The 15,893-nt window shown below is 47.7% G+C and overlaps 1 protein-coding gene across 1 annotated transcript in view; it reads left to right on the plus strand.

Moving 5' to 3' along the window:
• Positions 1-8,711, plus strand: part of LOC135906046 (U3 small nucleolar ribonucleoprotein protein IMP3) — a 34,226-nt gene extending 25,515 nt beyond the window's left edge. Inside the window, exons 3-6 of the mRNA XM_065437194.1 lie at positions 1,450-1,524; positions 5,267-5,346; positions 6,025-6,149; positions 8,400-8,711. Coding sequence (XP_065293266.1) covers positions 1,450-1,524; positions 5,267-5,346; positions 6,025-6,149; positions 8,400-8,423 — 304 coding nt within the window. The 3' untranslated portion in view covers positions 8,424-8,711. The remainder of the gene's footprint in view (positions 1-1,449; positions 1,525-5,266; positions 5,347-6,024; positions 6,150-8,399) is intronic.
• Positions 8,712-15,893: the final 7,182 nt, after the last annotated feature.

Here is a 15,893-nt window from a genome sequence, read left to right on the forward strand (position 1 = left end):
GGATGACATGGAAACTTTAGTATTCTTGAGTGTTCCGATGACAGCGTCAAAAGTAATTGAGTCGTGGTGTGGCAGCACGACGCTGTAAGAAATTATAGTTTGTGATTATCATCGCTGGGATTCACCTGCTCGCGCGAGTGCTCATTACCGTGCCGACGTTTGTCTGGACTCTTTGGATTCATCGATTAGTTTTCGCTTTAATCGCGGGTTAACACCTCGAGCGCTTTGCGTGGCGTTTCGTTTTATTGTGTTCTTTGGGCGGGTCGGTCTTTGTACGTTCGCTTTTATTGTCTTGTATTTGAGAAGAAACTTGAGCCGCACGCAGTTCTCGGCCTGTCTATGCGTGTGTGCGTGCGGGCTAACTTGATTGTTCACTTGTGTCACGAAGACCTCGCGTAGCCTAAAGTCGGCTTTCCAGCACTTCGCTGAGGGTCGCGGAAAAGCCGACCCGAGAACTGTCGTTCTGAGGCCAACCTGCATGGACGCCCAGTCAGGTGCCCAAAGACGGTATTTCGCCGAGAAGAGTATTTAGCGGTGTTGTATACACTTGTCGAGTGTAACTGTTGTCTTCACGGAGTTACGCCAGCTTCTGTGCACCGCGTAGCTCCCGCTGCTTTCGAAACTCGGAAAGGTCTGACGGGAAGTAGCCAAAGCATTATTGTTGTAGGAGCCTTATGGTCACTACAGAATCTTTAAGCGCCAGCGCAAATGTTCAGCGACAAAAGTAGCAGCATTTGCTGCTGTCTCCCTTTCTATTCGTGAATTTGTGGAACAAGGTGGTGGCGGGGTCGGTTGTGTTGCAGCGCGTCTGATAACTTCACTACGAAAGCCTATCTTCGAACTTGGGACTACAACGCCGCATTTCTTTTTCTCTTACTCTTAAATTTTATTTATTTATTTTGGGGAAAGCTTAATTGCTCATATGGTTGACGTTTAAGAGTCGCACAGTCTATAGTTGTCTATGGGAGAGGGCCCAAAGCAGACTTGGATGCAATACGTGCCTTTCCGATTAAGCAGAGGTTGTGAATTACAGAACACTGTAGGTTCTTAAAATCGGAGTACGGTGGAAAAATACCTTACTCAAGCGTGGTTTGTTGTTATGTCTTTTTTTTTAACATGATGGAATCCTTTACTGTTCTTTTCTGTGCCTGCGATACGTGTTTTTTTTTTTCTGGTGTTTCTGCAATTAAGAAGCTGCACGTGCCGGCGTATTTGTTTTTTGGAGGCTCACTCCACTGTGCTCTATAACCGGAAGCTCGCTGTTGCGATGTCTTTCAGCGGTTAGAGAACGGAGTGCTCGAGCTAAAACATTGGCCGGATTTATTGACTTGTCTGCTCCGCTGCCTGTTTATTTAAGCGTTTCATTCTCTTTTTCACTCCTGTTTGCTAGTATGGTAATGCAAACGCAGTAGTCCTAAAGCTGCGTTTCTTTTTTTCGTGCTCCTTTAGGCACAGCCTGGGCGTCATTTCCATCAAGGAAAACCTGGAGATATGCGACAGAGTGACCGCTTCATCATTCTGCAGGTACGTTGTGCAATATATCTATTTTTTCATGTGCGGGCGCTGTGCCGGCCCCGCTTGCACGAGCAGTTAATACAATATTATTAATTTATAGCATACCGTTAACGATACCGCCCGCCACTGGCTGCGCGCGCTCAGGGCGCATGCGCAGTTAAGAGGAAGCAGTAAAGGGTAGCGCTATAAAATATGCTAGTGATCATTTCAACGCCTGCAGTGAGACCCGTGGCGATAGTTCTGAGATGCGGCGGGGTGAGGGAGTCTGGTTGCTTCTGTAGTAGTAGGAGCCCTAACGGAGAGAGAGAGAGGAAAGAAGAGTGCGTGCACCTTTTTTGAAGACGTCAGAGCATGCCATTATTAGGCACCTATTCCACATGTGAAACTATTTTTTACACGTCACTGCGTCACATTTAAGACGCCTCAAAATTAAACACCGCCGGGAGTTCTCGCGCTCACGAAACGCTGCTGAAGTATAGGAAGCCTTCAAAAGCTCTCCCTCACTCTCTCACTCAGTTTTCTTTTTTTTTTAATAGGATAGTTGTAATTCCAAAACGTTGGCACTCTGCCAGTGGCTTTAGCAATCGAGGTTTGGTGATTGGCCATATTAATCCTCAGTTGGCTCCGGAATTTAGTGGTGTTGTCAGGCGCGCCCCGTCACGACTTTCGCATTGCAAATTAAATTAAATCAATAAATCAGACCCGCCGTGTTTGATTAGTGATCGTGGCGTTGCGTTGCTAAACACGAGGTTGCGGGATCAAATCCCGGCAACGGTGGCCATATTTTGATCTGGGCGAAATGCGAAAGCGCCCTTGTGCCGTGCATTGGGTGCACGTTAAAGAACTCCAGGTCGTCTGAAATATCCGGAATTCCCCACAACGGCATGCCTCATAATCAGGTCGTGGTTTTGGCAGGTAAAACTCCAGAATGTAAATAAATAATACAGCCATATTGAGCGTAGTGCACGCTACAAACCGTGCATTCTGGAGAGGAAAGAGAGACGCGCGCTGCTGGTCGAACGTGTTCATGATGGCTACCTTCCACAAAAAAAAAAAAGTATTCCCACGGTGTTAAAATGCAGACCTGTTCTTAGCATACTTCTGTGTGAATAGTGGTAAGTCTGGTTTGTTTCTTTCTTTTTTTCTAATCGTCTCTATATATAGTATGCTATCATTTTGTTTTGTGTTCTGATTTGCTGTACCTGTCTGAAGGGCAGCACGAAGAGTATCCCCCCCCCTCCAATATATAGCAGGATACAACCTAAAAAGCAGCAGTTGGCAACCAAGGCACACGGACTGCGCAGGATTGTGTTACTTCACCAGCCAATCACAGAAGCAGACACAATCGTCGTCATGCGACCTTTTCAAAATGGCGTCGTACGTGATACCTCCGGAGCGTCTGCTGTTCTTGAGTCTTTTCATCGGCGGAAGCGATGAGGTGTGCAATAAACATAGGCAAAGTGTATAGAGTTTTTCAGTGCCACCAACGCATGATTTCAGCAGGCGGGCTCCACTGCATAGCGAGACTCCCTCTCCACCCGCGCCGTACGGCCTTCGCAAACGAAATTCCTTCCCTGCGTTCTCCCATACCGGACCTCGAGGATCGCGTGACGCATACGTCACAGGCCCCGCCTTCATTTTATTTCTCGTTTTTTTTCGTCGCTACGCACTTCCGCTGGCGGCGTCGCGCGCGAGCTGTTGTCTCGTTCTCGTAGCGCACGATTTTGCGCGCTCTGCACTAGGAAACATGACTGGCGCTATAATTCAGTACTACACGAATACTGAGTCAAACAGGGATAGCCGACGTTCTATAGATAGTTCAGGTAAAGATGAAAAAATGGGGGCGGGGCAGGCCGTGTAATGCGTAGGATGGATAACCGGTGGACCATTAGAGTTACAGAATGAGTACCAAAGGAAGGGAATCGCAGTCGAGTTGGTGGGGCGACGAAATTAGTAAATATTCAGGTGCAAGTTGGAATCATCTAGCGCAAGACAGGGGTAATTGGAGATCGCAGGGAAGATGCCTTCGTGTTGCAGTGGGCATAAGAATAGGCTGATGATATGCGGGGTGCCCCCAACTAGCATGCAGCAAGGTTTTAAAATATGCAAATGCTGCGTAGCTGCACAGAACCAAGGTAATAGAAAGGTTTAGCTTGTCTGGTATTCGGGTAAACGGGTGGAGGCGTAAACGTAAGTGGTCTGCATGGGGCAGCCACCTGGTGGCGCAGAGCTCAGAGACAAAAACTGCTAATATTGCATTAACCAAGCGTATTCTACTTCGCTGCTGGTGTAAATTTTCGGCACTGGCGTAATCGTGTGCTGCGTGTAAACACGCAGCAAAGTAAAATACATTTGGTTACTACAATATTAGCTGATTTTGTCTGTTTGAGCTCTGCGCCACTAGGTGGCAATTTTGCGTGTATTCGCGGCTGCTTTCACGCTCGTAAAAACAATTTTATGTAGAGCACGTATTGAGCAATAGAAAACTGTAGCGGGAGCTTTTCATCTTGCTCTGCAATTTTCTCATTGACGCTTTTCATCTAATTATAATATTCGAGAAGTTTATTAATTAATTTCAAGAACCCCAGGTAGTCAAAATTTCCGGAGTCCTCCACTACGGCGTGCCTCACAATCAGAAAGCGGTTTTGGCACGTTAAACCCCATAATTTTTAAGTTAATTAATTAAGGCTTATTATGTAATTAGGCAGAATTAAAAAAATTATCTTTCTCCAACCGACGGCAAACAACATTGCCTTGGTTCTGTCCAGCTACGTGGCATTTGTATACTTTTAAATATTGGCGCATGATAGTTGAGACACCCTATATATATATACCGGGTGTTTCAGTGATCACTTTCAAATTTTATTTAGGACAAGTCTAATCCATGAGCTGGTCTACTCGAAGAAGCGGACATTACTTGCACAAGAAATTGAATTGAATCATCGTATAATTAACAAAAATAATTAAATTTTAACTCATTACTTTGTGGCACATATTGCAAATTACGAATTCTAGCCGGGGAGTTCGCAAGGCAGATCAACTTGGAACGAATTCTCACGATGACACCAGTTTTGAGATATTAATTCCCCATCTTTGCGAAGTTATGCATTGACCTTCCAGTTACTTTTGTGCTTTAATGCTGAAAGTGACGTTTTGTTAAGAAATTAAGTGGAACGACAATGCATTTTTACCGCAAGTTTGATGGCGCATATCTCGTAAATGATGTCATCCACACAATTCTTTTCAAGTGGATATGCCTTGCAGTCTCACCCGCTAGAATTTGTAAATTGCAATATGTGCCATAATGCAATTAGTGATTGTTTGTTAATTAGTCGAATTTGCATTCTAACTTTTTGTGGAATTAATGTCCGCCTCTTCGAGTAGAACAACTCAAGGACTAGAATTGTACTATTTGCAAGTGGCAATTAAAAAAATTGAAAGTGTTCGCTGAAACCCCCTGATATATATCCTAACTGGTTACAGACGGTAGGTCTATTTCTTGTTTGTTTTCCACGGCAGTATACGTATCTACCAAACATCATATAGCGCTGCGCTTATGGACGCGGCTTCGTAGCGAAGGAACGCATATAGTGCTATTTCGTGGTGGGCAACGTACTCGCGCACTTTGCTCGCGTGGCCGAGACCACCCCGCGCGCGAAGAGAGGCTGTCCAGAGCGGCATTAGCATGATAACTTTTTAACAGTTGACGACCCTGTTGTTTTGATCCTCTGATGTGTGCGAACTGTTGCAGGAGAAGGCTCCCTGTCATCATGGTGCGAAACCAGATGGCGCAGCGCGTCAAGATGGCTACGCAGTTCGTCGAGCAAGGGCGTATCCTTTACACCTGACTTATGCCTGCCTGTTGTGCCGGCGTGGCGCGAGCGGTAACGGGGTGAGGAGGTAGCGATGGCTTTGCGCGGCGAGATGAGGACGGTAGCGGCCCTCAAGAGAACTGTTGTGAAATTGGCGCGAACACTACGTTGAACTGCGACGCAGAACGCCTGATTAAACGGCCACAGAGGCGCAACACTAAGCTCTGGTGGTATATCTTTTTCTTCTCCTCCTCTTATGATTGGATTTGCATTTATTTTGCTGAAAATCGTCGATCATTGGCGGAGAAAGCGAAAGGTGAAATTTCTTTGAATTTCGCTCCCTAACCTACGCTCGTGTTAGTATGGACGAACGCCAACCTGTTAACGATCTTGCGAATCTCCTTTCGTTAAAGGGCCACTACAAGAGGAATGTTAAACTCAGCTTAATAGGCACACCGTGGCACACGCTGCCCATCCGCAAGAGCGAACCGAACACAGCGATTCATTGAGTTCGTTTGGCGTTCTTCTAGTGCTGCGGTGCCGCTGTGAGGAGAGTTGGCCCGAGCAGCAGCAGGGGCGACGGGTGTATGTGCACCGTCGTCTAAGTAACCCCTGCTTATATAGTATACAGCGAAGGCCAGCTGAATCGCCGCACGCCGATGTTCTTTTGTCGAAGCTTCCCTTGATGACGTGTCAGATGTTCGCATCGGACCTGACGTCGTCACTGATCCTGCGTTCCTGGTGTCCAGGCAGCTGGAGGACTTCGTCACATGGACCGATTCGTCGGCCATCAAGAAGCACGTTGCCGAATACAACGACATGGTGTGTACCTCTGAAAGCAAACTATGCCGTCCGTCCCGCTATCGCCGACGTCGGCCGCTCAGAGGGACGGATAACAAGATGTGGATGGGATCGGAGGAAAGGAATCACTAAAAAATACGGCCCGTATTAGTATGGATTCCTTTCCTCTGATCTCGTTAATTTCTTATCATCCGTCCGGCTGAGTGGCCGATGTCGGCGATAGCGGGGACGCTGCTTCGCGCGAGCAAATGACGAAGGAAAAAGATAAAAATTTCTTACATAATACGGACCCTGGTGTTGTTATTAAATGTTGTGCGAAGCCAGAATCCACCGCTTCCCAAGCCAGTTACAGGTTAATTAGTCGCGTCGTCTTTTCGAACTTTTCACCATGACACCATTCACGATTGCCGTGGAGACTTAGCTGTCGACAGGGTGATCCACGTCCGCCTGCGTCGTTGAAAGCGATATATTGGCAACCACTGGTGGAGTCGCGTTGCGGTGTTCATTCTCACAAACGCTACAAAGTTGTAAATCGATCAGGCATCGTGACCCGGATACTTTTTGACAAAAGGTGTACACGGATCAGAAGGAAAACCGGTTTCTCCTAGTGTCTTTTCAGAAACGGTTCGTTTTTTGAACCATTTGCCGCGGTCCCGCCATCGCGTACAGGAGCTGTGCACGCTTGCAGGCTCCGCAATCGGGGAGTAGAGAAGTACTCGTCCGAGCCAACCCTTTCTGTGGCCGAGGCGCAAATGGAGGCCCAGCCGCACCAACAAGTGGACTCTGTTATTGGCGACTCTTTCAGGAGATGTCGGCACAGGCGGCTTCGCTGCAAAGTGGTGGTCTCGGCGCGCATGCGCTCCCCTCTTGCGGGCATCGATCTGTCCCACTATCAGACATAACTCGCTCTTTTCTGTTTTTTTCAGTCCCTCTTGTTTTCTTTTGCCCCGTCCCGATGCATTCTAGCGGTGCCGTCGTGCTGCCATTGTCGTGATTGCGTTCCGTAAGGCCTCGGAGGAAAGAAATATTGACGAAATAACCCTGTGGTTTATTCCGCAGCCGGTGCCGAAGGCTCGTGATTGCAATCGGGACGGAGAGGCGAAGCGGTCCAGCCGACCATCATCGACTGGCCGTAGACAGACGCGCGTGTCTTGCAGGGGTGCTTGGTCGAAACGCGTTACCGACATTTCTGTACAAACCGTCGTGTTTGTCCGCGCGGTATTTTTGCACGTTTTTCTGTTGTCGCCGCTAGTGTGTATGCCGTCTCTTGGCCATGAGTTTCGCTTCGTGTGACGGCTGGCGCAGCTTTATTATTTTAATTGCTACTACTACTATTAGCTCGTCCAGTTAGTTAAAAATTCTAGGTTGTAATTTTTTTTTTTAACATTTCTGTCGGTCTCATAAAAACAGTGTTGAATATACGCGTCACTTCGGAACAGCTTTTGAGTACACTGGATCGATCGGCTATATATAAAGAACTGGTTCGCAGTACCACGGGGGTTCTTTGCGCTTTTGCTTGTGTATACCGAAATTCTCCCGCGCGGTAGCCCAGTGGCTATGACGTTGCGCTGCAGAGCTGTATGTCGATTTGAAAATTATAACAGCGCTAACACATGCAACCACAAAGGAACGAGGACGAAACAAGCGCTTGTGTCTCGTCCTTGTTCCTTTGTGGTTGCATGTGTTAGCGCTATTACAATGTTCAAATCAAGTATGCACCAACTCGCCCAAAAAGAAATTTTAATAAAGAGCTCTTGGTCATGGGTTCAACCCCAGGCCGCGGCGGCCGCATTTGTAGATGCCAAAGCGCTTGTTTGCTTGTATTTAAGTGCACGTTCAAAAACCTCAATTGGACAAAATTAATCCGGAGTACCTCACCATGCACGCCGTGCCCCATAATCAGATCGTGGGTTTGGCGCGTAAAACCCCAAAATTTATTTTTTATACCGATTTTTTTTCTTTCTCTTTTATAGTGTGCCGCGGCCCGTGGATGCATTTAGTGCACTGCGTCATGTCCAGTGCAATGCATCTCTGCATCAAGTGCACCTTTTTCTCTCCGTTCTTTCATTTCGTCCCGTGGCCCTGTTTACCTTGGGTTGGGTCTAGTAACGTTGGGTTGGGTAGCAAACTGGACGTGCGTTTGGTTAATCTTCGTGTCTCTCCTTCGCTTCCCTCTGTCTTTGTGTGTGGTATTTTCCGTGTCGGTGCGTCGGCAGCTTATTTTGAGGAGGGTATTGACCTCGAGTTAATTTACTTTATCTTTCTTTTCAGAGGGACGACTACGACCTCCTTTAGTGACCGGCTGAGCCTGCATGGTTCCACTGTAAATATGCGAACGAAGACAAAGCCCCCATTGGCAATAAAGGCAGCAAGTTTTGCTGGTAATGTGCTCGTAGCGGCACTAGCGGTACCAGCGCAGCAATTAAACCTGCTCTTGCCTACAGTATCTGGAGCGCCAGCGTATGTGAACATATGGATTTGTGCGCCTTCGAGGCGTCCTCGCATCCACCAAACTTTACTTGTGCCAAACACTACTAAGTTGTGGGAAATCATAATAATAATAAAAAAGACTCATTCACTTTCTGTTTTCTTCCGAGACTCGTGATCATGATCGCACCGCATGTGTGATCCACATACGATCTGTTGATTGTATATTGAAGGTGGTGATTTTCCGCGATCCGAGGACACCTGGTCCCAGCCGTCTGAAGTCGCTGTAGTTTGTGGTCAGTATATACGCTTGCAATGCGGCCCAAATGAGCGCCTGAACACGCCGCACTTACGCCAACACTATGGCGTTCTGCTACTGGGCACGAGGTCGCGGGTGCGACTCCCAGTCATCGGCAGCCGCATTTCAGTCGATGGGGTCTAAATGCGGAAAGAGTCGTGTGCGTATACGTTTAGGCGCACGTTAAAGAACTCCAGGTGTTCATACAGTCTGCGGCTCCGAGGAGAACACAGACCACCTATTGTGCCACTGTCATCGATTCGACATACAAACACAATGAATGTCTAAACGCATTGAGGAGACTAGATGATCGTCCATGAGCATACAGATACTAATGAAACACCGCCGTCACCGATCAACGGCCCACAAGGCAGTGAAATCACCTTTATGCTTTTTTTGTAAATGACTGGATGTTGCCAACGCCTTTGACTGCGTGGTGCTGTCCGCGCACACGCACACACTCGCCGCATTCTCTTTCTCCCATCTTTATATTCCCCTTTTCCCTTCCCCCAGCTTCAGGTAGCCAACCAGATGCTTTTCTGGTTAACATCCCTGCCTTCTCTCTCTCTCTCTCTCTAAACCCTATGAATCAATCAGATGAGCGTCGTGAGGGACTAGTTGCGCTTGGTGCATTCAAGTTTATTCGTCTGCAGAATTAGCCGATTTTCATCAGAAGCAAGGTTCTGATTCTTGTGAAGCCGACATATCGTTATGTATAGCACAACGCCAAGCGATGTAAGTGTCGCATGTGGAGTAGTTATATCTCCAGTATTCTGCTTACGGTTGCCTGAAGCGCCACCATGCGATGTGTGCGATACGGGGCCGCGCTACGTGTTAGTGCCGTGCAGGCAAGGTTATTTTCCGGGGCTGCGCACTGGCTTTGGCACTTTGAACTACATAATTTTTTTTCGACGCGTGGTGAGATATTCCTTTCTTGAAGCTTTCAAGTGGTATCTTTCGATCTTAGAGCTTTCCGGACTATATAGTTTAAAACGTTCCGAGTCTTAATTAGCTAGAATATACTGCTGAACGAGTTCATCGGATAGTAATGCCATACTTCCAGTGTGAAATACGGGACAAACTGATATAGCGCTCTTTATTGTCTGCAACATCTGTTTGCGCCCAAATTTGCCCACAGAATAGCACTATACTTCAATGTCGTGTCACTCATTTCAGTGCACACTCTGCAAACTTGAAGAGGTCGCGCAGAGTTGAACGATAATGCTTGAGTATGGACAGATCATTGGCGTAATCGGCAAAACAAATTAAGGGGTCTCCTGTGCATGATTGCACGAGAATGCATGCACGATTCGTGTGCCGATCTTTAAAGCGACTGGAAATGGCGACGAATTCCTTCCTGTATCCATCGGGGCTCTCGCTCGCTGATGGCGGTGACCTTGACAGAACTTCATTTTGCGAGCGCCCGCTCTTTAGATGCTGTGTAGCCACACCCTCACGAAAGAAGGTATATTCCACTGGTACGCGTACCCGCCTTGGTTGGTTAGGTTAGGTTAGGTTAGGTTAGGTTAGGTGTTAGGCGGCTAAGCGCGAGGTCGCGGGATCGAATTCCGGCCACGGCAGCCGCATCTCGATGGGCACGAAAACACCTGTGTACTTGGATTTAAGTGCCCGTTAAATGAACCCCAGGTGGTCCAAATTATTCGAAAGAGCAGCACATGCTGTCGCCCGAGAGCATACCAGCCGGGATTTCCTGCTGCATGGTCTCCGGAAAGCGACCAGGGTGGAGGACATTCCCATCAATTACGCCGTAATATTGCAACATTACCGACTGGAAAGAAGACAATGTCCTCTACCACATCCAAAATTAAGCAAGGAAGAAGCCACCGCCCTCCGCAGACTACAAACGAATACTTATGTCCATGGAATTATGCACCGAATGCACCCCACCGAATTCTCATGCCTATGCCGATATTGTGAGGTACGGGACACCCTCCAAAACATGGTGTTGGTGTGCCCACACCGCGAGAACAACAGTCAAGATGATGTCCCAGAACCGCTACAAGCGATCGAAGAAACGTGGGAGGCAATGTTAAAGGCACAGAACCTGGAAGATCAGCGAAGTCTGGTGGACCGGGCCCGGGCTGCGGCATTAGCCAACGGCTTTCTGGACTAAGAGAGCTGCCCACCTACACTGTAAACGAAAATAAACCCAGCTGAGAGTTTTTAAGAGGTGATGTGCCCTAAAACCTCCCCTCCTCAAATATTTACTCCGATGTATGGGAGCAAAACAGCGCCATTCCCTCGTTTCACTCCGCTGGCTAGCTGCCGGAGTATTAAGGCGACATGACGCGATTTTACTCCGCTTAAAAATTTTGTTCTCCCGTGAAACTCCGACAGGGAGTTTTGAAAAACTCCCCTCCGCCGATACAGGTTAGTCACGTGGCGCTTCCCATGAGGCTGTGCGCCTCGCCAGCGACCGGGCGCGTTCGGCGGAGCGGGCAGTGCTCATGGCTGACGGTTTGTTTACGTCTGTGAAGTGTCGTTCCGTGACAGCGTTTCGTCAATTTGTTTCCCGTATCTCCTTCCAGAAAGTGTTAAAGGCATGCCTGAAGCTCACTGTATCTCAGCTTCAAGTACATTAGCTGTGATCACTTTGCTGCCAACGATGATTGCAAGAACCACGTTTTCAAGTGCGGAAAAAGGCTTAGGTATACCTCGAAGCTGCTCACTGGCTCGTGATGTCGGCTCACGTTCTGGCTGTGTTTCCGTGCTGCGTCACCCTGTCTTGTGTTCTTCAGTACGTGAAATGCCACTTCTATGTCGTTTTGAGTACATGCTGACAACGTCCGGTGTAATGTTTGTAAGGACCGCGTAGCAATGGCAACAGCAGCCACTGTTCGAGCGACGACATCCGTGCTAGTCGCGCATGAATGGCGTAACCCAAGTTCGTTGCGGTGCTGTGTTGCCAGTGAGAAAGACCGGAGTGCAAGCAACTGTTTTTATTTATCTGTGAACGGATATCCTCGCCCGAAGAAAAACGGTAGGACATAAGTATATATGTGTGCTTAAAATAAAGCTTCTTATTGAGCGATGTGAATCGAATTGTTATCGCGCATATAGGTTTTGGTCACGTCGTTGCTTCCAATATTGCATTAACATTACGCTCTATCCGAGACACTGATTTAGACGCATGCCTGCTGGCTACGAGTTTAGAGGTTCACTCGACAGATCAGCGATGTAGCTCCTTTTTGCAACCGAGACAGATTGCTTGTACTCAGAGCAAGTAGTGCGGTGTATAAAATGTATGTCTGCGCATTTTTCGGTGTTACGTCGGCTGCTGCGGGTCATGCTCACACGTAATAATTTCTTGCTACGCTACCACTATATCGAAAAAATGTAATTTTGCTATGCAGCACATGCACTTACATTTTTCTAGCTTACTGTAACTAACGCACTACTTTTTGGCCGCGAACGCCGGCAGTGTGCGAAGTCGCTTCAGCACTCACAGAATGGCATAGTTTTGAAAAATAACGCCATTAACTTTTTTTCTCTCCCTATTTTGAATTAACAGTTTTGTGTTGATTAAGGTATTCTGTTAGTTTCAAAGAGGCAGATCTCGTATGAACGAGCATGTGAGTCATAATTCTGAAAACAGCACAGCTGCTCCCTTGGCGGTTTCGAGGCACACAGTATCGTGGCTATATATACTGGCACCGTTGCCTCTTGAGTATCGCGTGTACGTGGGATGTCTTTCAAATTTCTGCGTTGGGCGTTTCTGGAATGTTTATGTATGTCATGATATATATGCTTTCATTGACTTGTTTCATCGAATTTGACGCGGTCTCGTGTGCATATTTCGAAATTTGACCAGCAGCCTCTGCATGTAAACATGTTCGCGCAAACTGACGCGATGCCTCTTTTTATACTCCCGTTGCACCTCGAAAAAACTCCGTCAATTGCAAAGCAAAAAATAAAAAAAAGACAGAAAAAAACCTCCCATAATTCCACGCAAAAATGCCGCTCGTACGGAGTAAAAATTCTACTCCGATCATACGGAGCATAATAAACTCCGAACCGGGGGGTCGCTAGAGGACAAGCAGTATACTCCCACCTCGGAGTTATTTCCGTTTACAGTGTAGGGCGAAGAAAGAACACTTTCTCGCTGTTTCACACAATAAACGTTATTCCTCCTCCTCCCTACCCCCAGCGACAGCGTACCTCATAATGAAATCGTGGTTTTGGCACGTAACATCCCATATTTACTGGGTTTTTTTTCACTGACACGCGAGTCCCGAAACTTAATTCCTATGTTTTTAAATACACTATGAGAGTGACCGACACGCCTAATTGATGCGCCGTTTTCGGGGAAGCAGAGTTCCGTGTGAGTCATTTTCGCACTCGCGCGCTGTTCGCACTTTTATGCCCGCTGAACTCTCATGTTTCAGTGCGACTTTTGTGCGCCGAGTTTTAGCTGCTGTCGGCCCTGGCGGGCAAAAGTACAGAGTCTGGCGGTGAAAAAAAAAAAAAGGAAAAACGATGTAAAGGTCTGCGCTCTCGCGTCGGCGGCTGCATATGCACCGGCTCTGCGTTCGCCGGCAGTCTCCCGAGGTTGGGCTTTAACCTCGCTGCCAACAAAGGCCGGCGACCGTCGCTCCGCCGTACAGGAAAGAGCTGTCAGGGTGCGGCAATGAGAGCAGTGACACTTAACAGTTCTGCGACAGGCGGTACTTTCTCATACTGCTAGCGTCTCCTGAAACAAAAAACATTTCGATGCCATGAGCGAAACACCGCCGAACGCATTTCGCTTCGTTATTGAAACAAGGGCGGGAAAACGGTCCACGCTGCCGCCGGAGCACGGCAAGGACCCGCTTGCAGTGTACAGCTGCGCCAATTACGCCAAATTGCGCCGAGAGTGACCCCTTGCGTCATCCTGCGCGAAAACGGCATTTTAGCGAAAAATTGCGCCGAGCCTGCGCCAAAGCAAGCATACGAGCGAAACACTCCTTCCTTCCATGCTTCGCAGCTAGCAAAACTGAGATCAAAGCCAACAGCACGCCATGGTCATCATCGTAGAAGCAAGCGGAGACCCGTCGGAGTAAATGCGAGTCATCCGGTTCGTCATATTCCCGCTTTTTTTTTTTCTTTTCTGACAGACGTACAATGTAATGCCGATGTACCTACCGTCTTGCTGGCGCTTAATTTCGTGTTCATCGATCCGGCGTGATGCCGCGGAGTTTGCCGAAGGAGGATGTCACATTCTAGCAGTAAAGGTTAGTTTTTACGTTGTTTATGGGAGATAACAGGGCTTGTAAAAGCCGCTGTGATCAGAATCGCAGGTGGGGCATAGTTTGGTATTAGCGAGCACATGTCGGCTTCCGCATATCTGAGTTAGTGAATAGATTATGGTATGTAATAGTACCACCAGTTTTATTACTCGCGTGGATATGGGCCAGGCTTTTAATTTTGGCATTATATAAAAGCGTTCAGCGTGAACACACGGGAACCGTTGAGAAAGAAAACGGAAAAAGAACCGTGCGAATATTCGTCACTATAACTTATGTGCGTTCTAGTCACGTTTCATGTGTATTCTCGAGTTTATTTCCCATGACCAGATATTGCGACCGATTTTAGCAACGTCATTTCGCACTTGCGACGTGAGCGCCCCGAAATTCGTGACCCGTCTGGGTAGCCTATAGAATGGCTACAGTGTTGCGCTGCAGAGCTCAAGATGGCGGGTTTGGTTGCGTCTGCGGCGGCCGCATGTTTATGAGAGAGAGATGAAAAAACGCTTTTAATGCGAACATTGCAAAGGCGGAAAACTAAAATTCGCACAACTTTACGTTGTACCGTGCTTTATTGAATCAAATGAAAAAAAAAAGCGAGAGTCTGTAACACCGCTTATTGCTTTGGATAGCCACAAGTTTACGAGGACTGAGGTCGAAAGTGGTGCACGGCGAGAGCCGCCCCTTCAACGTGTGCTGCCACGTTTGTTGACGCAAAACTGTGTCGAGCTTGAGTCGCTGCGCTATGTCGACGAAATAGCGTCGCCGACGCAAGCACAAAATCCTCTTTCCGTCTCGCGCAGGCGCAGTTGTGCTGGCGTTATTTCTTTGTTCGAGAACTCCCTAATGTCGATGGCATGACATGTGTATTGCATGATGTTCAGTGCCGTGACTGTCGCACTGTGTTACATCCTCGGTTAATGAACCCGCGTTTGTTAACGATCTGTCTGTGGTGCCTACTCCGCGCCCTATCGGAGAGTCGACGAACCCGCCCGCAGCGCCCATTGTGCGTCGCGGTGTGAAGGAACATCGCGTCCTTTCGTGTCTGCACTCGCAATGTAAGCCTCGCGCAAACCCGTCTGCACAACATATCGACTATATCGGTTAAAATTTGCATCGTATATGGTAAGCATACGTGTGTTTGATTATGCGCCAAAAGTGCTTGCAAAAGAAACCCGTCTGCACAACATATCGACTATATCGGTTAAAATTTGCATCGTATATGGTAAGCATACGTGTGTTTGACCATGCGCCAAAAGTGCTTGCTGCTGCGCCAAATCGGCTTTTTGTCTGCGCTAGGACTTGCGCCATAATGTGGAATTGCTGTTCAACCACTGAGCTCGGAGATGTGGTTCTTTTGTTTAAACAGCGCTAGGCAAAGGACAGGGTACATACTCTGCTCTCGCGATGTTTTACCGTGAATGACAAGGCAGCGAACTTAAATGCCAGAAAGAGAGAAAAAAATTCTGGCGCGTTTTGAAGTTAAATGCCGCTGACGTCTCAACGCTCTGCGCGACAGTGCTATCAGCTCTAATAACCCTACATGTAGGGTTTCTTTCGGAGAAGTTTCTCATTTCTTCAATAAAAGGTAAAATGGGGGCTTTTTAGAACGCGACCCAGCGCACTTACTCTGCTGTATACCAGCATCTCTATCACACTGCCAAGACACCACAGTGAAGTCGGAACGACTGTATCCAATATGGACTCTGCTTTCCTTAATAACAGTGTGCCGTTGTGCCTACCATAGCGGCGTCATACATTCACCATTTCACTTCACATTTTCAATTAGAAACTGGG

This window comes from Dermacentor albipictus, chromosome 1, assembly GCF_038994185.2.
Source record: "Dermacentor albipictus isolate Rhodes 1998 colony chromosome 1, USDA_Dalb.pri_finalv2, whole genome shotgun sequence".
NCBI lineage: Eukaryota > Metazoa > Arthropoda > Arachnida > Ixodida > Ixodidae > Dermacentor > Dermacentor albipictus.